At 49.2% G+C, this 26,541-nt stretch overlaps 1 protein-coding gene across 5 annotated transcripts in view; it reads right to left on the reverse strand.

The window, feature by feature from the left end:
* The window catches only part of WWP2 (WW domain containing E3 ubiquitin protein ligase 2), a 145,746-nt gene that overhangs the window by 2,121 nt on the left and 117,084 nt on the right, over positions 1–26,541 (reverse strand). For all 5 annotated transcript variants that reach the window (XM_025426689.3, XM_035717040.2, XM_049110748.1 and 2 more), the window contains 14 exons: positions 18,850–19,024; positions 11,972–12,026; positions 8,366–8,447; positions 7,665–7,793; positions 7,229–7,304; positions 6,852–6,923; positions 6,538–6,626; positions 4,588–4,747; positions 3,185–3,318; positions 2,723–2,863; positions 1,983–2,103; positions 1,532–1,636; positions 524–620; positions 292–364 (listed from right to left, as the gene is read on the reverse strand). In XM_025426689.3, coding sequence (XP_025282474.1) covers positions 292–364; positions 524–620; positions 1,532–1,636; positions 1,983–2,103; positions 2,723–2,863; positions 3,185–3,318; positions 4,588–4,747; positions 6,538–6,626; positions 6,852–6,923; positions 7,229–7,304; positions 7,665–7,793; positions 8,366–8,447; positions 11,972–12,026; positions 18,850–19,024 — 1,509 coding nt within the window. The remainder of the gene's footprint in view (positions 1–291; positions 365–523; positions 621–1,531; positions 1,637–1,982; positions 2,104–2,722; positions 2,864–3,184; positions 3,319–4,587; positions 4,748–6,537; positions 6,627–6,851; positions 6,924–7,228; positions 7,305–7,664; positions 7,794–8,365; positions 8,448–11,971; positions 12,027–18,849; positions 19,025–26,541) is intronic.

Here is a 26,541-nt window from a genome sequence, read left to right on the forward strand (position 1 = left end):
CGTGAGGCCTTAATGCTTCCTGTCCCTGGACCTCGGGTGGTCAGGAGGCAGGGCAGTAGGAGAAAGGGGGAGGCAGCCCTCTGTTTACCGGAACAGAAACGGTGGAATATTTAATAGCTGGGAAGGCCACGAGGGTGAGGGCGAGCAACTGCTGCCGCAACTCCCAAAAAGCCTCGGGGCGCCTCTTCTCCAACCCCAGGAGGTTGCCAGAGTCCCTGAGGCCGCCCCACCCGCCGGGCTCGTCGGGGCTGTGAGGTTCTGGCCACCTCCCAGAAACACCAAAACGCTCACCACGTGTGGCTCCGGGGCAGCCAGGTTTCCTTGCCAACCTTGTCGATGCAAAACTTCTGTGGTCCGTTGCTCCCTGTATCCGAAGAGAAGCTCTTCATATACAAAGGACGGCCCCTTCGTAGGGCAGGGCCCCGGCTCCACCCACAGGAGCCTCAGGCCTCACCCACTGACTCACCCGAGCCACTGCCCTCAGGCCCACCCTAGGGCGCCAGCAAGGCAAGGGAAGACCTACCAATGAGCTCAGCAAAGCCGCCAACGGGCAGGCGGCAAGTCCCAGTGACGAACTGCAGCAGCCGGATCCTCTTCTCGTTGTCCATCTCCTTTACCACCTAGAACTCCGCCAGTCAGAGCAGAGCCAGGCTACCCACTTGACCCCAAACCTCGCCCTAACCTGTGACTCCCATCAGCCAGGACCCCTCTTTGGGGCTGAGAACACAAAGCCCGGGTTGGGGTCGGGGGCTACAGCCACCAGCCTTGGAAACCCCAAAGCTGCTCCATCTGAGAGGCTGAGTTTGTAGGACATTCCCACCAACCCATGGGACATCTCTGGGGCTCCGGGGCACCCCGAGCCAGGTATTCTTTTCCCAGCCAAGTTCTGCTTTTAAACATATAGTAAGGATGGAAGTGATTGCTTAATGGGTATGGAGTTTCTTTTGGCGGGGAGATGTAATGTTCTGGAATTAGATGGTGGTAATGAAAGACCAATGTGAAAGACCAATGAACCGTAATACCTTAAAATGCTTCACATTGTGAATCTTATGGGATGGGAATTTTGCCTTCAAAAAGAGATTTTTATATACCTTCTCTTTCTCACGTATGCTATACTTCATAAGGGAAACGACAAGATCTCACATTTGGAAGAATCAATTCATTATATCCAGGACTCCGAGCTCATTCAGTTTCTCTGGAGACCAGCACGTGCTGTCCTGTCCCTCCACCCCCAGGCTGGCAGGAAACCACACGGCCTGGTGCTTTCCTTCCCGCACACATCGGCCGACCACTAACACGTCCCGTCAGGTGCACTGGCCACAACCCAGCTGCAACAGCTCTGTTCACCCCAAGGCTGGGTTCCTCTTCTCCTCCCACCAATGGAGGAAAGTGCCAAAGATGAGGGAGGTGACCCCCCAACATGTGTCCAGGAGCCTGGGATCTAATCAGGCCTCTTTCCTGTGGCTGACCACTAAAATATCCCTTCCAAGACCCTTAGCCCAACTCGGCCGGGACGGGTCCCAGGACCTACCTGCCAGAACCACTGGATCTGCTTGCTGTTCTTGGTGTAGTGCCGATAAATAGTGTTCTTTTGCCAGTCGCTCATGTCTATCTCCTGCATGCCGCACAGCATCAGCTGCAGGGGGACAGGTGTCAGCAGCCCCAGGCCCACCCCCTCCCTACAGGTGCACAGCGCCTCACCCACTCACCAGCAGGTGGAATCGCCCCAAACATTTTCATCTATTTCTGCTGGCAGTGGGAGTAATATGGGTGATAGGAGTCTTGAGGATGGACCCCCTCAAAACCAGGACCAGGGGAGGAACAGATTTGAGAGATCAAATCACAACTATCCGCCCTGCCGCCTCCATCCAGAGGGAAGGTGAAGTTTTACTGGCGGGTTTCTGCGGAACCACGGTTTGCCAGCAACGGGCACGACTGCCCCAGAGGCAGAGGCTCAGGGTCCCGGGGACCTCAGCTCTCACCTCCAGCTCTTTCTCATCAAAGTAGCGCAACCACTCCAGGGGGGCCACCTCGTTGAAGCCGTCCAGGAAGGCTTTGGTCTGCTCTTCCACGCCCCGGGTGAAACGCCAGTCGGTCAGCAGCCTAAAACCGAAGGTGCGCTGTCAGGGGAGCCAAGGCCCACTGCTCAGGCACAGCTCGGGCCGGCCACCGGGCCACGGTCGCACAGCCGTGAGATATCAGCCCAGAGGCCGCGTGGCACACACCCAGACCCACTCCGCATCGGCCTTGGGAGCAGCCAGGGCAGTGGGAGACAGCTGAACCTCTGACATCCCACCGCCTCCTCCCCATCCCACCACTGCTGACTGAACTTCACAAACGTGGAGGTCAGGAGACTAGACCGAGAGACCTGGAGAAGGCACGTGGGTGAGTTTGCACACAGACACACATGCAAGGATGGGCTCAGACACACGGACACAGAAATCCTCTCTGCCAGAGAAAGGAAAGGGAGATATCGAAGCTTCCTGCCTCTTCAAAGCCCTGCAGTCTTGAAGCCTTGCACGTGGGGGAAAGAGAGCAAACGGCAGCTCTTCCGGGTGGCCAGGGGCTCCGGTCAGCGTGGGACAGGCCGTGGGCAGCCCTCATGTGCCGATGCCACAGGGGCGGCGGCCGTGCCCCTGGTGAAATAGGGGGGGCCTGGCTGGAGCACGCCCCAGGACCGAGGGTGGCTCTGCTCCCGCCCCCTGGCCCCCGGGATACTCACATGATGTACTCTTCCTTGTTCTCCTCTGTCACTCGGATGCTTTCCCCGCCTTCCTTTAGCTCGTGGGTTGTCACCTTGCCCAGGATCTCCATGTCCTGGATGAAGTAGAGCTCCAGACCACACTCTTCCAGGTTGTTCTCTCTGGGGGCACAAGAGACCGAAAGGGAAAACGTCTACCTTAGAAGGGTCTCCCCTCATCCCACTCTGTCAGGTGCATCAGCGCTCAGAGGATGCCAGGACCCGCAGCCTGAATCCAGACAGTGGCCTGGGACCTCCCCCTGACCACGGGGAGAATTCTGGAGCTGTCCCACAGGGAAACCGAGGAGCTGCGTATCTCCACCAGCACTTACACAGCTGGTATGCGCTCAGGGCCACTCCAGCAGAGAAAACACAGGCCAGCGATGCCTCCTCCCCAACCAGAGACCCCTGTCCTCCCAGCACGGCGCGGGGGAGAGGACTCACTTGATCCAGACAATAGAGTTGTAGAATTCGGGGTCGATCGATTCCAGGTCTTTCAGGGTTGGTCTCTTGTTGAGCATTCGCTTATAGAACGGGAGGGTGAAGCCTGTGTCGATGAACTTTCCATGGTACAGAGCCTGCGGAGGAAGAGGCACGCCAAAGGTGTTTGGTCTTCTTAGGACACTGCCCAGGCAGGCTCTTGGATGCTCCACGCCAAAGCCCAACTACCTATCCCTTCTCCCCAAGAGCAACCGTGACCTTGGGACAGACTCTCATCACACCTGCAGACAACAGGGGCAAGCAGAGCCAGCCCACTTAGGAACCCACTGCCTGCCTGGCACGCTTGCCCGCCAGCTCCCTGTTCCAGCAGAGATGTGCCCCACGCTCACAGGCAGCACAACCCCAGGTGGCAGCCCTGACTCACTGACGCTCAGAGCTGGGCGGCAGAGGCAGCCAAAAATAATGCAGACGCTGTCGACGGCAGGAGCTGGCGGGCCAGTGGTGAGTAATAGTCTAGGGTTTTACTGGTCTGTCCTGTCGGCCGCCTGGCCAGGCGGGTCTCTAGACCCGGGAAGAATGTGCCCACTTCCTGAGCCCAGCACCTTGGCCAAGAACTTCCAGACAAGGGGAAGAGACATATTTAGTCACGGCTCTTGAGTTCTCGCAGACAGAGCATTCAGGAAGTCAGGGAGAAGCAAAGGAAAGTCAGCAACGCAACATCTCAAACCACCAAATATGGCAGAAGGACTGCGGCTCCCATGGGCTTCCCTTCCTCAATCCTGGTTCTCTACCCTCCCGAGACACTCGACAGGATGCACACAGCATGACAACCCCCCATTCATGCCGCGTTCCTACTGCTAGATAAACTCCCCTCTCCCCACTCTTCACCCACTCCCTGGTGATGCCTCCTACATCCTGACCAGCTGGTCTACTAGGGCTCTGTTCTAAGCTAGTGTTGATCCCAGATCCCCTTCCAGAAGGCCTTAGTGTCTCAGCCAGACATCCCCACTCTCGCTCAAGGGCTGTGACAAGCGGTGGTACCTTGCCCAGCATCTCCCCTCCCGGCCGCAAGTAAGACCGCAAGTGGGCAGTGTTTGTCACCAACCCCCTTGGCAGGCTGCACACTCAAAGTTAAGCGACGTCCACAGCCCAGGAACCCTGGGCTATGGCTCGACAAGCCCTACACAAACCCACACAAGAAAACCCTCTCAAAGCCCCTGAGGGTGCCACTGAGAGAGCTCCGAACTATCTCCAGAACTCTCTCCAGCTCTTTGCATTTCTCGTTAGGTGTTGTATGAGGAGGAGCGTGGGGCTCGGGGGTGGGGCACGCACGGCAGGTTGCTGTGGGTACGTCTGGCCTCCTGGGCTGCCACCTGCTTTAGCGATCTCACAGCAATGCAACTTACCATAGCGATGAATCGGCCAATGAAGCGGAAGTAGGTGAGGTGGTCGGGGTTGATGGAGGAGGCAGGGTTGATCTGCAGGCAGTAATTGTTCTTCCCGGCATATTCAAATAAACAATACATGGGGTTGAGCACCTCATGAGACAGGAGGAAAAACCACTCCCTGTGAGAAAGGAGAGAGAAAGACAAGAGTAATGGATCCCGTCCTGCATACCTGCACTGGAGAGGGGACTCTCTTCTGCTGTCCTGTCAGGGCCAGTTTGGAGACATGAGGTCCTGGGAGTCAAGCCCCACTAGGATAAACACCTGGTATAACTTGTATTAACAGCTGGTCAGGGACCGGGGGTGAACCAGGATGACAACTGCACTTGTGGACAGAGCTCAGGAAAGCCTGTGTGCATGTCTCTGGGCTCCCAGGTGATGCATTCCAGGACTTTACATCCGGTATCCAGTGTGGCTGATGGCAAAGGAGCTTTTTGTACCCTGGGGCCACCATGCACAGTTGTGTCGGCTGTGCACTGTACAAGAGCACTATGTTAAAGTATCATAGATTTGCACATTGATCACAACAATTTTCCTGCATATAGCAGTCAAGCTGTGTGTTTTTTTTTTTTCTGATAAAACCAAAATATCATGACCATTTCCCAACATGGAAGTGTCTTGAGAAAGGGCATCTCTTCCTAAATCTTGCAAAGGTGCTATAGAAAACAGCCACCCTGTTTCCATCCTAAGTAGGCAGCGTGATATGAATACACAGTAACATAGTCCTAGGTCCTAAGGCATGAAAACTCTGTGATCCATGCTGCCTCTAGATTACGAACCTCACCCCCAGTAGCTATACAAAAGGCATCTTGAGTGGGCTTCCCTTGCTCTTTGCCCTCCCCTCACCCCAGACCCCATCACCATACCCTTTCCCACACTTCCACGCATTTGTCTGAACCAACACCCATGCCTTGGCATCTCTCTGTGGCCTAGGTACAAGCCTCAAGCCAGAATTCTGGATCCTTTCGGGCTTGAGCTACACCAGCAGGGGGACATCCCAAGGGGGCCAGTCCCTGGCTGCTTGTGGCCGGGCAGACGAGGAGTCCTTCGATGCAGAGGGTGCCTCGGTATCCTGTCCGTGGTTCTACCCTGTGGTAGAACAGCATGACGTAACCTACCATAGGGTAAAACCACTGGCAGGACACAGAGAGACAGACACACACGGGGTGGGAGCCACACCACCAAGCAGAGCCTGGAGAGAAGGTCACCACAGAAAAAGAGCAAGTGATCCACAGGGGCCGACACAGAGGGCAGCGCCACCAGCAAACAGAGGACCAGAAACAAGTGAACCCAACACCGAGAGAAGATGTCCCCACACCACGAGAGGTCAGTGAGCTGAGCAGTCACCACAGGCCAAGATGCTCCTTCTCCCTGCCGGGGGCCTTCAGCCCCCTGATCCAAGGCAGCGTGTTATCAGAGAGTCTGTTAACTTTTGCAGGTAGACTGGGGTGAGGGCAAGACAATGCTTTAGGCTCTCGTTATGGGTACATCAGTTATCTTAATTTTATTGGCCCTATGGCATGTGATGCGGACCTGAGCAGTGATCAAGACCCCCTGGATTGTGACACAACTTACACCTGTCAGGCACACAGGGGCACGCCAGATTGAACCTGTCCCAGCTGCCTCGAGAAGCCCGGGGTCGAGTTTAACAGAAACCACGTGACAGTGACACCAATATTTAACCACTGCCCACCGGTGCAGCCTGACTGGTTCAGGTACAGAAATAATGAGAATGTCTTAAGATCTCCCCTCGGAAGCTCACAGCCTCCCCCCGAGACCAGTAACTAAAGGGTTGCTACCTCGCCCAGAAGGCAACCCTGGGACCCTGCTCCTGCACCCACGTGTACCCACCACGAGCCCTACGGCCTGGGGAAACAGCGCGGCACAGCCTTCCAGGGGCGCTGAGCTCACCTGGCGATGCCTCCATAGTCCAGGCCCTCCTCGCCACGCATGATGATGTACAGCCGGCGGCGCAGGTCGTAAGGCTTCATGTTCATGATCTGAGGAGACAGAGCGTCATGGCCAGCCTGCCACTCTTGCTTCGGTAGCAGGCTGGGGGCAAGGGCCAGGGAATTCTATGTCCTGCCCTTCAGCAGAGACTGGTCACCCAGGCCCACACCCTGGAAACTCAACCATGTGGGCTTAACAGGCCACGTGATAGAAGATGAAGTGGTGTGAGGGGGCCTTCTGCTTGTTGGTCTTAGACACCAGGATTATCCTCTAACCTGTTGGAAAGAATCCTCGAAAAGCGTCTGCCTGGAAACGCTGATCTTCACGTGGCTAGGGAGGGCATTTGACTGAAAAACAAAGAAAGAAAAGGAAAACAGACGCTGAATCAGGAAATCAGGGGTCACTAAGCAGTCGGGCCTCCCGTCTGTACCAACAGGCTTCCCCATCTCCCGGGGCCAGTGGCAGAGGGCCTGGGACCCCAGAAATGGGAGCTGGCTTCCTGGGGACGATGTCAGATAAGTGCTGGGGGCAGGACAAGTAACTGGCCCCATCTCAGATGCAGGCATTCGAACACCCCTGCTGGGCTGGGAAATCATGCTGAAGCAACTCAAGTGACCCCAGCGTCTGGGGGAGGTCCCGTCCCAGAACTCACGTGGCAGAGGAAACGGAACTGGTGATACTTCCACCGAAAACTTCGGTCGTAGGCACCAGGGGAACCTTGCTTCGTCCTGGGAAGAGCAAAGGTATTCTAGAATCCAGGTGATTTCTCAAAAATTAGCAACGTATCTTGTTAGCCCTGAGGAAAGCTGATGCCATGTTAAAGACGAGAAAGGCAAGGCACTGAGGAAAGGAAACGACTGCCATTTCTGTAGGCAGATTTGAGGAGAAAAAGAAAAACCGGAAATAAAGCCAGAGCTCTTGCTTTTAGAGAAAGCCCACTAGGCGTTATCCCGAATAAGCAGGAGAGCCCCTTCCACTCCCCCTCCTCCCGCCACCCCCCTCTAATGTGACACCAAAGTCGGCCACCAGGGGGCAGTAGGAAGAGCAAGACAAGGATAAATGTGGACCGTCGATCGGGCAGTCCTTACCCGGACTCAAACCCTGGGCGAGGATCCTTAAAGGTGGTGGTGCGGGTATTGTGGTCTACGAAATAGCGTACGCCTTCACTGGTGTACTTCATCTCCCACCCGGGGGGCAAAGCTGGCTCCTGGATCATCCTAGAAGCACGGGTAGAGCGGAGCTAAGAGTCCATGTGGCCTTCTGCGTCTCTGTGCCTAGGAGGCTGGCACAGCTTTCACCCAGGCCCTGCAGTCCTTGAGGGGGGGCCCTGAGGAAAGGCACCCGGTACTACCCAAGTCATGAGGGCAGCTCTGTAGTGGAGAGAGGTCGTTTACTAGCCCAAGGTCAAAGAACCAGCCCTGGGTGGACGACTGTGGCCTAAGTGGCCACCAGCAATCCTGAGACACCACATGCCCCTATCCTAGAGCAGCTTCCGGAGGGAAGGGGTGGAAAGGTTCCCTTAAATCTTTCAAAATCACACTGTTAGCAGCCTGCACGACTGGCACGCAGACTAGCAACACCTGCCAGTCAGGCCACTCTCTATCCATCGGGAAGGTCCATTTAAGGAGCCACTTTCAAGTCTCATTACGTGGACACTAAACGGTAAGGGTCTTGGGGCGCTTGTGGGTGGCTTAAAAATCCCAGAATATTGGCCAGAGAAGGCCAACGCAGTCCCGGGTACTTGGCCAACACTGGAGCTGCATGGGGCCAACCCAGCCTACATCCTTACCCCTGGGTCCGCGGGTCCTCCCACTGGGTAGTGCGTGTGTTATGGTTCACGTAATACACCCGTCCATTGTCCTGTCTCTTCTCTGCCATGGGAGAAAAAAGAAAAGAGGACAATTGGCTTGAAACACCTTGAGGCCAGGCCCACTGCCCTCTGGCTCCCATCTCCTGAGTGCCAGGTCTCAGTTTCCGCCCCTGTTCCCAACCTGTTAGAGAAGTTGAACTGATGAAAGCCTGGCTCATGCACATCTGTCACTGGTAAAAAGGACAAAGAATCTTTCCCTACTGGGGAGTGGGGGAAGGATAAACACATTTCCAACTAGAGATCCAGAACTGTCTTTGGTCGGTTGATTCGTTGGAGGGAAGGGGGCAGTGTGGCAACAGGAGGGGGGGAGAGCCCAGCTGAAACCAGAGGCTAATTGCATCCAGCTGTGTGCAAAGTGGAGGCACGGCCAACCTCCCCTCAACCCTGGTCCCCACCCCAGTCCCTCATGGGTTGCTCTCCAGTCATGCAACTGCTCCATCCGAACCGGGTCATTGTGGGGTAGCTACATTCTCCTCCGTATCTTTTTGACAGCGCTCTCTCCCAGAGGGCCTACCTACCCTCCACCTTCTCTCCTTCCCCCTGCATGAAGGCAAAGCTTTGTTCCAAAACTCTCACATCCCAGTAGAACCGCTATGTTGCATGTGTGCAATGAATGCCCGGGGCTGGGGCACTTACGATGCTACCTTCTCCTTCCACTAAGTATGTGCTTCGAGCCGGGACAGTGTTTAGGGGTGCTCAGGCATCCTGTCTCTGTCCTCTGGACAATCTTTACTCTCTCCCCTCTCCTGGGGCATGGGTGCTCATAGATGGAAGTCTGGGGAGACCAACTCTAGCTGGTCTTTGGGAGGCTTTGGGAGGCGTTGAGAGGCACGCCCCATCAGCTCCAAGCAGATGACAGGCAACAGGCAAGACTAGGGGCAAGGCTGCAAACGCAAGAGAGGTCACCTTTCCTACGAAGTTCCTGAGCCTTCAAACCTGTTTCTGTCCCCTAAACGAATGATGCTAATGGCCCTCCCTCTTTTACAATGACAGGGGGAAATTAAAGAAATAAAAATAATTAGTTCCAGAAGCTACAGGGAAACCAAAAGCTAAAAAAGGCACAGAAGCGAGGTGCCCACTCCCCTTCCCTCAAGCATCAGGCTGCAATGTTCCCAGTGTCAACCCAGGATCCTGGCGTCTCTCTGCCTTACGTGGTATCCAGGACTGGACAGAAATTTTTAAAACACACACAAAAGGAAAGAAAGGAAAGAAGATGCCCAAGATTATTACAGAGCTACCGTCACCTCAGAACAGCTTATGGAAAAAAAAAAAAAAAAAAAAAGAACAGCTTATGGGACTGTCCCACAGAAGGCAGGCTACCTGAGAAGGTTCTGAGGAAAAGGAGAAGCCGCTCCCATCCCAGAAGCTTCTGCTTTGAACTAGATCCTCTGTGTCTGCCCTGCCAAGAGCCAAAGCCAAGGCTAATCATCAGGCTGGGGGATCTGTCCAGCCGGGCCCGGGGCCTGTGCACTCACAGCTGCCGGGGCGCCTCCTGGGACTGTCTCACTGCATACAAGTGCAGTCTGGGGGCTGGGGAAGTCCTGAGGGGAGCACCTTCTCTAGGAGGAAACACACTTGGAAGCATTCAGTGACGTGTCCAGGGGCAGGGCAGCTGAAGAGCTGTGGATCTAAATCCCAGGTGTCCCAAACCCTGGGTGCAGGCGACCCAGGGGGCTCCTCCTGGAGGAACAGAAAGGGACCTAGCACAGAGAGCAGGAGAGTATGGGAGATTTGATCGCAGGCTCCCACTAAAAGCAATTCTTGCTTGGCTCTGCTGCTCTTTCTGTTCTTTCTTAAGTCTCCTTGGGAAGGTGGCCCAGTCCCAGCCCTGAAAAAGCCAACACAAGGCCCAAAGGATCTGATTTGGAAGGTTCCCTGGCCCTCAGCCACATGGTCCTTTTTCTCAGTTTCATACCAATATAATCTTGTGTGTTTTCCTGATCATATGTAAACACCGTTGACTCGGACCACGGCTCCTCCTCCCATCTCAGCCATCTCACACTTGGCTTCTGGGAGCTCTTTTCTAAGCGCTAGAGCTGCTCTTACTTGGTGAACATCATGTAGCAGAACTGGTACAGAAATCAATCATTTGACTCTGTGGATGCAGGAACAATTCTGGGTCCCTGGCTCCAGGTCATAGCGTCTACTGGCTGCCAAACAACATCACAGATTCTCATTTAATCTGACGCACTTTCCCCTGCCTAGCCAGGGATCCTGTGTTCGACTCATTACATTTGACTGGATGCTGATTCCTGAGACACCAGGGATCGTGCATCAGTCCAAAGAGGCAGGTGGATGATCTGTGTCCGTACGGGATTCCCTAGCTGAAAATCCAGAACTGTCTGGAAGCCTCACTAACTGACACGTGCCCCCAGAAGGTCCACGAGGTCCTCCCAATGCTCTGAAATGCAGTGGTAATTCACTAAGTGACACCTTGTGGGCCCAAGGGGGGGCGGTGATGCAACCTGGTAAATCACTACCAGGGAGTGGTATGTCTACACCAGGGGGTTCCAGCTCAACAGCCATACTTTTCCAGTTCATGCTCATCTTATCATTCTCCACTTCTCTGTTTTTATTGGGGAGCATGCCCCCGCCCAATTTAATACCCCTTATAAACACCACCCAAATAGCATTTATTGTCTTCTACTGGCCTAACCAATACATTAAACCCAACACATGCTGATTCCTTCTAAATCTGCCCTCTTCCACCCCCAGGGACCCTTGCTGTACTGAACAAAACCCTGACCCGGCTCAGGGCTACGGAATGCACTGCGTCTCACCATCTCTCATGACCCCTTTCTGCATGGCCGCTCTTTCCCAGAATAGCCACAAAGCCCCTAACCTCTCCCAAGTCATGGATGTCCATCTCTCTAACTCATTATTGGCAAATCACACCCAGGACTGGAAATTCTCCAATGACAAGCAGAACCCAGCATGGCGCTATTAACCAGCCATGATGCGCTTCCACAGTTGCCACCCGGCGCTCAACTGTCTCATCTGCTTCCCTCTGGCCTGTTTCACAGCTGGGTCACAGATAAAAAGGTAGCTTTTCTTTAGTCAAAATTAGGCTGAAGTCCTCCAACATCTCAGCTGCAAAGAAAGGTTTGGTAAGGCGGCTCCTTCCAATCACACAGCCACAGACCTAAAACCAGTGCGCCAGGGAGTAAGTCAGCGCCAAAACGTCTTGGCCAATGACAGGATGGAGGGTTGGGGAGATGGTTCAGAATCAGGACCAAAACCCAACAGTCCCACGGGCTGCTCCTCGGGGACTCTGTCTACAGGGTCACGCTCCTTCAGCCATGGCAGGTGAACGCTATGGGGGTGCAGGGGATCTCAGCGCCCCGTCGTGGAAGCGCTCAGGCCGGGCATCCCCAGAGAGCACGCTGGAGAGAGGCCCAGGCCACTGCGGGCCAGGATGCGGGCCAGGATGCGGGCCAGGAGTGAAGACGACGCTCGGGGAGAGAGGAGGGAGCGCAGCGAGCGGAGCCTCAGCTGTGGCTGAGTCCTCAGGAGTTCGGTACTTACCCCAGCCGGGAGGGAGGGGGCCCAGCGGGTCATGGTCAGTCGAAGCACTTGAAGACTAAACACAAGAAAACACAGCAGAACACAGAAGTTAAAAAAAGCCGCTGGTTAAAAATAAATCGATCGATAAAAATAAAAATGCCAAGGCCTCATTTCCACATTTGAGCACTTTTGTACAGGCTTCAGTGGGGCCTTAGGTGACATCTGCTCCTCTGGAGAGTTTTTCTCAAAAAAGAAAAACTGAACAAGGACCCCCCATGCGGAGGGCCCCGACAGGTTCTGGAGAGGGTGAGCGAGGGGGAGGAAGCCGGTGCGAGGAAGGCGGCCGGGGCTGTGGAGGCAGAGCGGGCCCAGGCGGGCGGCAGGCCTGGAGCGGCGGCCCGCAAGCTCGGCCAGCGCCTCTGCTCGGCTCCTGCTCCGGGCGGCCAGGGCGACTGAAATCACCACCACCTCCAACTTTCTCCAAGAACCACACACGGGAGGGGAAAAAATATCGCAGGCCTTTCCAATGAAATCATTCCCACAAGCCCTGCCCACGCCCAGAGCTTCCTGGCTGGGGGCTGGGCCCTCCTCCCTCCACCTCCCTCCTGGGTGCGCTGGGAGAGGGAGCAGCGGCCGGTGTGCAAAACCAGCGCAGACTGAGGGCACATTCATGCCCCAGGCCCCTCACCTCCCCCAGGAATGTTTTGCTTCCCTTCACAAAGCACCTTTCTTCTCCTCCGGCCCGAACCTGAAGTTGCTCAGTGTTCGGTGTGTGCCTGTCTGGGGAGGTGGGGCTGGGGGCGAGGTGGCGAGAGAGCAGGAGAGACGAGCAAGAAGGGGGGAGCAAGAAGGGGGAGCGGACGCCAGGCCGTCAGGGTCACTGTTTACATTCAACACCCCCCAGCCTAATTCTGCCTGAGATCCCCGGGGCAGGGCTGCAGTGGCCCGAGAGCGCTCATATCCTGCGGGGAAGGGGGTGCTGTCAAAAACTCTTCATAGTTAAATAAAACAAGTATTGTTCTGCGCTTGCTTGCTTGGTTTTTTTCTTTTCTTTTCTTTTCTTTGCTGAAGCCTTTTTATTTCACTTAACTAAAACTTAATCGTTGCATGAAGGGATCAAGTTCTCAATGCAGACTTGGGGCTGCCCGGCCGGCTCTGTCTGGGGGCGACGCAGCCACCGCACACCGGGCAGGAGGATGAATGGAGCTCAGTCTCGGCTTGAGAAAACATTGGTGGAGCTCAACTGCCAACGGGCCTGGGCCTCCCCCACCCTCGCAGCCGGCCCTCCGCCCCGGCTGAAAGGACAGAGGAACTTTCTTTCCAAGGTGGCAGCACAAGCAACTCTTCCAAAGCAAGTCCCAACAAAGATGTTTAAGTCTTGAAACCAGAGGTTCCTTGATGGGACAGGGCCTCCTTTCAGCAAAGGGCCTCCTGCCCAGCGGTGTGGGAAGTTGGGCTGTCGCTTGATATGGGGGCGCCGTTATCGTTATCCTGGAGGACGTGCTCAGACTTGCATCCCGATGCACATGTGTCTGATGGTTACTGGCAGAGATCTAAATGTGACATCTCCCAGAGGTCACTTTGGTGAGAGTGCGGGCGGTGGGGCGGTGGGGGGTAGCATCTCATAAAACCCAAGTTTCTCCAACTGCCTTAACACAGAAGGGCAGTAGCTCTGAGCGCACTCGGGAACAGAAGGAAAGGCACTAACTTGTGAAATACGCATGCATTTCAGATAATGAAGCCAAATAGAACTCAGTGGGTAATGAGCTGTAGCAAAAGGGAAGAAGTACAGGAAAGGGCATTTTAAAGAAGTAAAAGAAGGATCCAGAACAAAACTGTTTGCTGCTTCAAGTCTTTTTTTGGAATGAGGGGATAATCCCCAAAGCACCGAGGGGCTCCAATGGGAAGTCAGCTCCCAACTGTTACCAACTGGGCTCCAGGGGACAGACCCTCATCTTGTGCGTAATTCTCACGTCAACAGATCAATCTTTACTTACAGCCTCCGTGATGTGCATTGAACTAGACACAAATATATTTATCAGCTATTGAATATTTCCTTTTCCAATGCCACGACACCTCCAGGCACATGACCTGAAGAACAGCCAATCAGATGCTCCCACTCCGGACTTGCGGGGACCGCAGGAAAGCAGGAGGTCTCCTGGAAAGGACTCGCTGCTGCAGTGCAGTCCACAGTCCGCTGGAGCCAGAGCCGTTCAATGGCAGCACAACAGGGCGATGTCCTGCACAAACTATGCCTTTGCCTTGCCTACTCCCGGTTTTTGCCAGAGCTTGGTTCTCCACCATTCGGTTAATCCTATAAACCACCCCATTCCCATTTGGTAAATTCCTTTTCTGCTTAAGTGTAACCAAGTGGATTTCTATCATTCATCAAAATCAACTAGGACTTGTATACAAAGCACGGGGAGGAGAATAAAAAAATTATCAACTCTTCTCTCTCTTTTTTTTTTTAATAGGCTCCACACCCAGCGTGGAGCCCAACAGGGGGCTTGAACTCACAACCCTGTGATCAAGACCTGAGCTGAGGTCCAGTTGGATGCTTAACTGATTGAGCCACCCATGGGCCCCAACCTTTTTCTTAATCTTTGCCTTTTTTTTTCCTTTGTTTTTTTTTTTCTTTGCCTTTTTTAAACTTCATACAGTACTGGCTCTCTTTAGTTATACTGTTGTGTTGTTGGGTTTTTTTTATTTCTTTGGCATTGTTCTCTTCTCATTCTATCAGATCCACACCCCTCAAAACGTGTGAAAAGGGGACAGAAGAGGAAGCAAGAGGGAAGGGTGAGTGACCAGGGATTGATCAGCATGAACCACACATGAGCAGGAGTCAATGAAAGCTGACACTCATTACAATCTTACCACTTGCAGTTAAAGCAAAGCATGTAACTATTCTGGACATTTTTTTCCCTAATGTACATAGTACAGCTTGAAAAATAAGAAAAGGAAGTGGACAAAAAGAAGCCAAAGAGAAACAAAACATAAGAGCTCCACATCATGGCCTGAAAACCAAAACCCCACATCTCCAGTAGGTCAACCAACTGCCACTTCTCTTCTCCCACAAGTGTTGCTTGGAGCACAGCCAAAAAAGCACAGAGAAAGGGGCATGGAGGGATGACGGTCCAAAGAACGATCCTGAGATCTGCAGGTGACTCTAAGTGACAAGACAGTTTCCTTTATGTGTAGGAACAGAAAGTAACACAGTTGAATCATTTTCCTGGTAAATGTCCCTGGGTTGGGACATCTGAGGTGCAGGCTGTGAGCCAGGCAGCTCACGTTGAGTTCAATTCCCTCAGGCACTAAGCACTAAGTTCCAGTAATATTTTAAGATACAAACTCAGAAATAAAGAATGTCTAGCAAATACAGCCGAGGGCAAGAAAGGCTCTGGGAAGGGCAGAAAGGTTACTGTATAGAAGGCAGGCTCCTTTTTTTAAGGATCCATCCTGTGGGTGCAGAACAAAACCCAGGTGTTTGAGAGTCTAAGCCAAGGGGCTCTCTGCAGAATAGCAAACGAGTTTCCAGTCTGTTTCTGGATAATGCAACTTGGCATCCACACATTAGAAACCATAGAATGATCTTTTTCAGGACACTGGCTACCTCCTTTAGTTATTAAGGGAGGACCAAAGCCGGGGTAATGGGAGTGCCACAGAAACAGCAGTAGGTACAATGCACGCGATGGGGTGGGCAGCCCCACTGGACCGCAGCAGGATCACACAAGAGAGGGCACAGCGAAACTGTGAGGGCAAAATACAAGTGTGTGCGTGATGGTCTCAAGAAACAAAGGCACACTGGGGCATCAGGAAAGGGAAGCAGATCAGAAATAAGGGAGCAAGAAGAGAAAGTGAAAAACATGTGTGATGAGGCAAATGGCAGGAAGGAACTGCGGGAGACTGCCATGTGGGCCCCCTTGACTTCCATCTTGAACTGCATTCTGTGTTCTCTCTAGAGTAAGTGAAGAAGAACGAGGTCTTGGTTTCAGCCCGGCAGGAGGAGGAGGAGGGGAAGCTGCTGGTACAGTATCAGCTCTTAAGTCTTCCGAGTCAAACCCTGGGCCAAGGCCAAACCCCAAAATAACTGTATGAAAGCAACTCTTCTTACTTGTAACCAGGACATGGCACCATAGCAAACGAGGGGCAAAGCAAATCCAAGAGAGAAGGAAACCAACAGAGCGACATTGAAAGCCGACCCAAAAAAGATTCCTAACACATTTTTCAATATGAATCTTGTTTCACAGCGAAAAGGGAACAATCACCTCCATCCAGAACCCTCCTGAACCCCCAACCAAGCTGAGAAAACCAGTTTAGAGTACTCAAAAAAATATTCTACCTTCTAAGGGACCCTCCAAGGTGAAGTCCTACCTTGGCATGCCTGGAATGACGCTGCTAAAGTGACAGAGGCGGGCAAAAAAAATGGATATTCCAAAACACCAAGTGGATGTGACCTCAAGAACCTTCCCACTCACACACCAAACATCTCAGTCAACCAACAAACATACTTGGTGCCTTGTAGAGAAAAAAAGATTCCTTTAAGAGATTTTTTTTTTTTTTAATTAGAGAAGCTGAGTAAGCAGGGAGAAAAAATCATTGTGAGACTCCTAAAATGTGTCCTTGTCTCTAAGTCAAAGGATAGAGATTCCCAAACCTTCCTAGTTTTACAGCCATGGTCACCTAGGTAAAGTTCTTCAGGGCCTAGCTCTGGAAGGACAATTTCTAAAATGCAGGGAATTATCAGATCCCATCCAATTTTGAAACATGCCAAGCATGTTTGAAAGGGGCTGTGGCATAAAAACATAGGCTGTGCTGCAGTGGGCAGATCCCCCAGGACATGGATTATAGACCGGTGTCACAGCTGACCTAGAGACAAACTAATGTGATAAACATCGTGCTTTCTGTTCATACTAAGGAAATTAAGGTTAACTCGTTATAGGATGAGCATCAGCCCCCACAGACAGGGGAGGAGACAGGCCAGCCCAGGGGAATGGCACTACGCCTCATGGGTTGATGGTGTAGCTCCCTCCTGCTTTGGGTTAGCAGAGGATAAACTGCAAAGACAAAGCTGATAATGAATGCTACTTAGTTCAACAGAATTAAAGATTTTCTGAGCCTGTAACTTGGAAAAGTATATAATTTAGAAATGGGTTGTGGGGTGAGAGTTCATTTCAAATAGAAACAATGTTGACTAAACACAGTGATTAAATGTAGTTCAGCTCAAAAAGTTTCTGGCCTCTAATCTACCACCTTTTGTAGAAATTCTCGTGCAAATCCCAAGCTTCATGTTCAAGGTGCCCTGAGAATATGCAGAGTTCCAGTTTGGGAACCCTCTCTGTCTCTGCAAAAGAAGCTGTGTGGCGGGGTTCCCCCAGCCACCACGTCACTGGTGAAGGCTCTAATGGGATGTAAGGTGAGGCTGAGATGTTTCCTGAAGGGACACAGGACAGGAAACCATTAGAAAGTTCATTTGGGACCATCGCACTCTGAATTCTCAAGTAGGATATTTATTTATTTATTCAAATATTGTATTTATTTATTTATTCATTCATTCATTCATTCATTCATTCGAGAGAACATGAGTAGAAAGGGCAGAGAGAAAGGGACAAGCAGGCTTCCTGCTTAGCAGAGAGCTGAAAGCAGGACTCACTCCCAGGACCTCGGGATCATGACCTGAGCCCAAGGCTGACGCTTAACCTACTGAGCCACCTAGGTACCCTAGAGTAGGAAATTTAAATACTATTCTGTAGGTAAGGACCACAGAAGGGTTTGACACAGTGATTAAAATGGCAGTGATAAATGTAGAGCAAAGCCTTTCCTCCTTAAACTCTTCACAATGATTTTTAAAAAGTGACCAAGTGACAGTGACATTTGAAGACTACTCTGCTAGGAACAGGCAGGCAGTAAGATTGAAGGAGAGAGCAAGGCCAACAGAGAGAACAATTCAGAGGCTGCCCTAACTGTTCTGTTGGGAGGGAGGAAGGGAGGAAAATCAAGAATCAGATAGAAGGAAGTTGAACTAGACCAAGGGTCAATAAACTTTTTCCATAAAGGACCAGACAGTAAATATTTTCAGCTTTATAGGCTATATGGTCTCTGTTTTAACTACTCAACTCTGTTGTTACAGTGTAAAAACAGCCAGAGTCAATCCCTAAACTGATGGGAGTGCTCTGTGCCAATTAAACTTTATTTACAAAACAAAGTGTGGGCCAGTTTGGCCCATGGACTATAGTTTGCAAGCCCTGATCCAGATCAATTTTAAAGGTCCCTCCACCATTGAGAATCTGTCAAAAAAGAAAGATCTAAAGAAAAACAGTAGCAACAATGAAAATAAAAGGATATAGGTGACTGTTTTGTTCTGAAAAGTTGAGGTATGGGAGATGTCACTGCTGACCTTCAGGTTTCAAATTAGAATAAATGGACTTAGAAGGAGAGACCAAAAGTGAAATCCAGTCTTGGAAGAAAGACGATAGGGATCCCTGGGTGGCGCAGCGGTTTGGCACCTGCCTTTGGCCCAGGGCGCGATCCTGGAGACCCGGGATCGAATCCCACATCAGGCTCCCGGTGCATGGAGCCTGCTTCTCCCTCTGCCTGTGTCTCTGCCTCTCTCTCTCTCTCTCTCTCTCTCTGGGACTATCATAAATAAATTAAAAAAAAAAAAAAGGAAGAAAGACGATAACTTCAATTTCAGATATGTTGAGTCCATAAACACAGAGAGGCTAGACACTGAGTTACTAAATTAGAAATAATGAAATTTAAGGAATTTCACTGTGATGTGTAAAATCTCCAGAGCACTGAAGTTTCTAGACACTGTTTCCCCTGCTCACCCAACAGGTCAACAGATAACGTGGGAGGTGGCACATTCTCCAGTGCCAGGAGGCGAGCCCCTGCCCTCTCACCTGGTAGAGGAATCTTTGGCTGAAGTGCTGCATGGCGCCCTGGAGCTGATTGCGCTGTGACTGCCACTGCTCGTAATTCCGCACGTACTCGGCTGTGGGGCGCTGCCAGGTGGTGGTCCGAGTGTTGTGATCCACATAGTAAAACCTGCCTCGGGGGTCTGTGCGTTTTTCCCAGCTGGAAACATTAAGCTCAGAATGAATATAGTGATCACCCAGTCCCACTCTCCAAATCCAGAGAAATCTCAAGGTGGCGGGCAAGGAGGAACAGAGGGAGGGTTAAGTGTGGTGTCTGGTGCAGGAGCTCGGCTGCGACAGGGAAGCTCGGCCAGGCAAGTCCCAACCACGGAGGCTTCTGGGGCTAATGTGATTATAGCAGTCATTTGTGGCTGCCTCTGCAGCAACCAATCCCTCCTCACCATTAGCTCCTGATTTCCATCTAGGAGATCCACGTTGTTCTGAGGAAACTGACTCTATGCTCAAGGGCACAGGTGAACGCTGACTGGATCAGGAGTGGGCACGTGACCTATGTTGAGCTTAATCAGGGCAAATCTCATGACTTTTGCTAGGAATTCTAGGAGAAATAGTCTTTCCTCTTTGCCAGATATGGCTGAGAAAGCATGCTGTCCTAGGAGCCATTGGCTGCCATCTTGAACTCAAATATAATAGGAAGTTGACCCAACAGATGGCAGAGTAGAAAAACAAAACACAGCCAGCTGCTTGGTGATATTGATGAGTCACTAAATCAGGCTTCACTTGAAACCAGGATCTACATCTAGACTTTTCAGTTAAATTAGCCAGTGAATTCTCTTCACTATTAAAGCCAATTTGGATCCTAGTTTGTGTTACCTGCAACAGAAATCATCCTGATATAAAGCACCAGTGAAAATATGTTGCATGATCATGAAGAGAAGAGTTGGATTCTCAGCAGTATTCTCCACATTATTTTTTAGGAGAAAGCAACCTTTCCAAAGTACTAAACTACCTAAAATACCCATGGGCAAGGCGAGGCTAGAACAGATGGTGAAAATCTTCATCTGTGCTTGGTAGGTATAACTTGATTTGCACACACTGAGGGAAAAAGTGATCAAAAGAAAGTTAAGAGAGGGAACTCTGTGGAATGATGGAAATGCTTTAACATTTTGATGGAGTGCAGGTGACAGGAATGTATGCATTTGTCAAAACTCGGCAAACTATATACCTGAGATCTGTGTATTTTATTGTATGTAAATCATACTTCCAATTTTAAAAAGTTAATTTGATTCTAATCAAGCCTCCACATCTAACTACAAGTTTACAGAAAAGACAAGGGATAGACGAGCATGTTACCCAACACCTCAAGGTCACATCGGTCATGTCCGAGAAGAAATTCTACAGAACAAATGCCAGTGATCTTCAAGAAGTAAATGGCCAGAAAAAGAATAAGAAAGGTTAAGAGACTTACAGATTAAGAGAGACTTATGAGACATATCAGCCAAAAGCAATGTGAAGATCTTGAGTTTGAGTCTGACTCAAATAAATCAACTGTGAAAACATTTTTAAGACAATCTGGAAAATAGAACACAGGTATGACATGAAGTGAGGAAATACGGTTAATTTTGTTGGGTGGATAATGGTATTTTAGTTTAGTTTTTCTTTTTCTAAAGTAATCTCTATGCCCAACGTGGGGCTCAAACTCATGACCCTGAGATTAAGAGTTGCATGCTCTACCAACTAAGCCAGTGAAGCACCCCTAGTTTTGTTTTGTTTAAACCCTTATCTGTTAGGGATGTATTTATGGTTCAAAGGATATGACATTTGGGATTTGCTTTAAAATTCATCAGTCCCCTCCCCTGAAAAGTAGGAGGTCGGATAAAACAAAGTATTATTAACTGTGAGAAACCAAGTGGTGGGTTATAAGGGATTCATTGCACTACTATCTCAGATTTGATGTACTGATTTTTCCCTTACACCTTTATAAAAGGGAGAAGGACAAAAGGGGCTTTAAAAAGATAAGAGATACCACTGAAGAAAACAACAATAAGCCAATACGAAGAAGGGAACCAATATGGATTATATTATATGTGTTGGAAAGTCTTGGTTTCCTAACTACCTTCTCATTTCATCTTCTCTGAATTCTTATCTTCTTCACATGACTATTGTACTTGGTACCTTCCTCAGTTTTCAGGGTTAGCTTCCTAACTGACTTTTTTTGGCCACCTCTTCAATGTTCTTTTACACCAAAACCTCTATAAAAATGGCTTCTCTTCAAAAAAAAAAAAAAAAAAAAAGGCTTCTCTTCAAGGAGCTCCCAGTCCCGATGGCCAGTGCCAGCACTGCGTCTGGATTCCACCTGCTAGACTGCTTTGCCTTCATGACCTGCTGTCACTTTGGCCTCAACTAAATGCCACAGCTCTCTCCCCAAACCTGAGTCTTCCCTCCTCTTCCTGCTGCTCATCCTCCTCCCAGGGGTGAAGCTACCCCATCATTCCTGACTCTTCCCTTCCTGCTGAAGTGAGTAAACCATTCAGCCTGAAGCCTTCTTCTGTTGCTGCCACCCGCCCTTGACTTTCCATTTTGGTGTCCAACTATCCCTGAACTAATCTCCCCACTCTGAGCCAACCTATAATCTGCCATCAGAAAAATCGTACCAGACGGGCCCACCTTGTGTGTGATGCTCCTACTCAAAAACTTCACCTGACTCCCCACCACCCTTGAGTCAAAACTTCAAATTAGTATTCAAGGCCCACAACAAAATGGAACTTTCCCACCTTTCTCATAAATCCTCTCAACTAGCGATTTTTTCTTTTTCTTTTTTTTTATCAAAGGAATCATGCATCTATAGTTTAAAAATGTAAACAGTACTACAGTAGGTACAATTTAAAAATATAGCATCTCAAAAAAAAAATAAGAAAAATGAAAAAAAAAGTAAAAATACAGCATCTCCTTCCCTGCCTCTCCCCATTGCTGATTTGAGCTCCTCAGAAGCAACAACGTTCAATTCCCAACTGCTTCCTCTATTTACTGCCATGTTTCTAAATAACACGCTTCTTCTATTATTTCTTGATTTCGGTCATGTTAGATGTTACTTGTGAACCTTCCATGATGAGAGCTGAGCACTTACTGCATCCTACCTTACAACATACAGTGCCCTCTCCTCCCAATTTAGAAAATCATCACTAAATCGATATTCAGAGTTTGTATGATGACTTTGTAGGATACTAGGAATATGTTTCCTTAGTTGTGCAACTTTTTCCTTTTTTCTGATGGGAAAGAACTATGCATTTCATTCTGCTTGTTTTTCAAGAACCTATCAGTACAGGACACCCAGATTCTGGCAGCACAGGTGGCCTCTTGGGGTCAGTTAGATGTGTCTTAGCCACATTTCAGACACACTTGGTCCTATATAGACACCCATCCTCAGGCCAGCTCTACATGACTGCCCTGAGTCATCCTCCCTCACCTTCCTCTTGGCAACATCTTTAGCCCCCGAATGGAGTCCCCTATGTACTGCATCTCATGACTTCTTTCTTGGCTTCCTCTCGTCTGGTGGAACAAATCATCTAGTAGCTTCTGAGAAAGAATGCACCGAAGTTCGGGATATCTGGGTGACTCAGTGGTTGAGCATCTGCCTTCGGCTCAGGGTGTGATCCTGGGGTCCCAGATCACCGAAGTTCATTTTTTGAAATGCTTGAGATGCCTTTATTTCAACCCTCACAGTGAGTTGATTTCTATTTTTTTAAAAGATTTTACTTATTTATTCGTAAGAGACAGAGAGAGAGGGAAGCAGAGACACGCAGAGTGAGAAGCAGGCTCCCCGCGGGAAGCCTGTTATGGGACTAGATCCCAGGACACTCAACCACTGAGCCACCCAGGTGCTCCTAAGAGCTAATTTCTAGACAGGAAATAATTTTCTATCAGAATGTAACAGCCAGGTCCACAGTTGGCTGTTGAAAGATGGCATTCTCGATTCCTAATCCTTGATATGTACCTTCTGGGGGGCTTCTGAGATATTCTCTTGCCATCCCAAAATTTCATTTGTATGTGCCTTGGGGTCAGTCTTTTCCTATTCTCTGGGTAGGGCATGTGGTAGGCTCCTTGAATTTGAATACTTTTACTTTCCCATTCTCTGGGTAGGGCATGTGGTAGGCTCCTTGAATTTGAATACTTTGAATTTCTCAATTCTAGCAAACTCCTTTTATTCTTTCTTTGATAATTTCCTAGCCTCTATTTCTCTGTTCTTTCTTACTAGAACTCTTCAGAGGCTGAATCTCCTAGACTCACCCTCTAATTTTCTGATCTCCAACATTATCTTTCAATCTTGTAATTTTTATTTCTGCTGTTATATATAGTTGATCCTTGAACAGCAAATGTTTGAACTGCCGGGGTCCACTCACATGTGGGTTCTTTTCAGTAAATACACTACAGTACTGTAAATGTATTTTTTCTTCCTTATGATTGTCTTAATAACACTTTCTTTTCTCTAGCTTACTTTATTGTAGGAATATAGTATATATAATACATATAACATATAAAATATCTATTAATCAACTGTAATGCTTCTGGTCAACAGTAAGCTATTTAGTAGTTAAGTTTTGGGAGAGTCAAAGTTATATCCATATTTTCAACTGTGCAGGGGGTCAGCACTCCTCTTTTTTTTTTTTTTAAGATTTTATTCATTTATTCATGAGAGACAGACAGAGAGAGAGAGAGAGAGAGAGGCAGAGACACAGGCAGAGGGAGAAGCAGGCTCCATGCAAGGAGCCCAACATGGGACTTGATCCCAAGACTCCAGGATCATGCCCCAGGCCAAAGGCAGGTGCCAAACCACTGAGCTACCCAGGGATCCCCAGCACTCCTAATACCTAGGTTGTTCAATGGTCAAACTATATATTAATTTCTAAAAGGTCTTCTTATTCCCTGCATAATCCGTCTTACGGTCTCCTTTCTTGCACAGATGCCATATTTCCTACCAAATTTTTGAGGATATGAATTATAATTTGGTTTTATCCTCCACATTATTTTCACCAAGTCCCCTATCCTCTTGTCTGCTGGTCCCAGACTATTCTTTCACATTTAAAAGTAGGTCATTAAAATGCTGAATGGACGCTCTGGGTATCCAGGCTGGGCAGGCTGACCAGTGGCTTCACTCCACTGTTTCACTAGAAGACTCCCAAATAATCACAATCTGTAGTTCTCTTCCCTTAGACTAGTCATTTTATTCAGCATAAAAACCTTCCCATCTTTAATTTGGAGACAGCATCCTCACTTAATCCCTTTTTTACTGAGTTCATCCCTGCCTTTGGCTACAGCTGTATCCTCTAGGCTGGCTGCAGGTGTGCATGTGTGTGAGAGAGGTGTACATGTGTGTATGCATGCATGTGGCAGTGGGACAGAAGTGATGGGTGACAACCTGAGAATGTAACTGCTCCCTGCACAGATTTGTAACTTAACTTCAGGTCTTTAGACTCATTACACACACATACACATATGCGCGCGCGCACACACACACACACACACACACACACACACACACACACACCCCGCACCCCAGTGTCTGATTGCTGAGGCTTTCCAGCGTTCCGTGGCTAGCCCTGGCTTCCTGGGGGATACCCACACTGTAAGTTTGGGTTTCAGCTTTCTCAGCTCTGCCATTTATCTATCAGCAATTTAACTTTGATTACCATCTTCCATATGCTGCTTCTCCTCTTGCATTCCTTTATCATTATACTTTTTCATAGTTCTATTGCCATTTTAAGGGGGTGTTTCAGGAAGGAAGGGAAATAAATACATGTTCAATCCACATGTTTAACTGCAAGTCCTCTGCACTGGTGAATTCCAAACTTCTAAGCAGCATAACCCTACCTTTGATTCCAGGTGCAATATTACAAAGATTCGCAATCTATAAAAACAGAACAATGGTTGGAGGCCCAGTTGGCCCTTTTAATCTCTCCAGTTCGAGGAGGCGTGTCCACCAAACCCAGGTGCCTTGCTAGACACACTCTGAGCATCTTTATTTCACATAACCCTTCCACTCCAGCAAAACTGCTCCATGAATCATTCCCTAGAGACACCTTTTACATTCACACTGTTCCCCAAACCTGGATCAACTTCCTCTTGTCATTCAAGTCCACCTCGAGCATTTCCCACAAACCCAAGTTTGATCGGCCTCCCTCTGCGAGACCTCCCCTGCACCATGCTCTATGGAGATCCCTCTCCATGCTCACTTCTAGTCTGAGTACCACATGTGAGCAAATTTGGCTTTGGCTCAATCTCACTCCTGGGTGACTAGGTCTGCTGAGATAATGGCTCCATCTGTGGTTTCAAGTGTGCAGTCTGCACAGTAATACTCCCGTGGGGTGAATTTCTCCCACTAGTTAGCAGTGAGAGCTGGAGCACTCTGTTCTCTCTGGGCTCCCTGTAAGAGTGCATAAGTACCTGCCAGGGGCTCAGAGGTCTGTGACTAAAACTTAGGAAGAACTAATAGGCTATGTGAGCTGAACCATCTCCCAATAAAACATTAAAACTGTCCTGAAAATAAGAAAGCTAGATATAGTGTCCCACCTCAACACTTAAAGAATCAATCCTTGGCCATCCTTAGAAGATATCATTAAATATCTTCACTTAGAGTCTATCCAAATGTTCATGAGATCAAGGCCCAGATAACTTATAGACCAGAGAGGGTAAGAGGTAGCCACCAGGACACTTCTAGAGTTAACACTGCTTTTAAATATACATGCTGTCAGCACACAAAGTACAAGTTTAAAACTCATCCTGTTAAAAATCAATAATTAATTTGCAAGATGCTGGAGAAATTTGACTGCTGACTTGGTATTCGATGACAGCAAGGAAATACTGTTAACAATATAGTGGTTTTGTTTTTAATAAGAGAACGTTTTTTAGAAATATATACCAAAATACGGATAAAATTATATGATGTCTGGGGTTTGCCTCAAAATGATCTAAGAAAGGGGGAGAGGCCGGGTGAGGATTACAGATTAGGAGTTGACAAAATTTTTTCTATAAAGGGCTAGAAAGTAAATGTTTTCGACTTGGCAGGCTATACGATCTATGTGGCAATTACTCAACTCTGCCATTGGGCATGAAAACCACCATAGACAATAAGTAAACAAATGAGTGTGTCTATGTTACAATAAAACTTTATTGACAACAGGTAGAAGCTGGATTTTGTCTACAGCCTCCTAGTGTGCCAGCCCCTGGTATAGATGAACTAAGACTAGCCATGAGTTGAGTAATTACTGAAGCCAAGGGCTGAGTATGTGGGGATTCTCTCTACTTAGTGGGTATTTGAAACTATTTATATTAATATGACAATTTCCATAATTTCCAGAGTAAAAAGTCTGATTTTTTTTCGAAGAAGTCAATATTTTACTTTGGTTAAATGTGTAAGTAAATATTCTGGACTTAAAGTAGAAAACAGAATGAGGACTAATGATGACAGATTATAGTTTCATTTCCAGAAGGGTAAGGGAAAAAAAGGAAAACAAGCATTCTACTGGAAAACTGAAACGAAAAACAGACCAACCATGGAAATTTGTAGGACCAGCAGGTGAGGTGGTGTTTGCCTGGCATATACCTGACCACTAAATCAGAGTACAAGGGTTTTTCCTGATATTCCCCACCTCTGACATCCTCTCCCTCTATGGTGAGGAGGTGTTCATATTTTCAGCAGGAGCCCTTCATAAATGCTTTACT

Source organism: Canis lupus, chromosome 5, assembly GCF_003254725.2.
Source record: "Canis lupus dingo isolate Sandy chromosome 5, ASM325472v2, whole genome shotgun sequence".
Taxonomy (NCBI): Eukaryota; Metazoa; Chordata; class Mammalia; order Carnivora; family Canidae; genus Canis; species Canis lupus.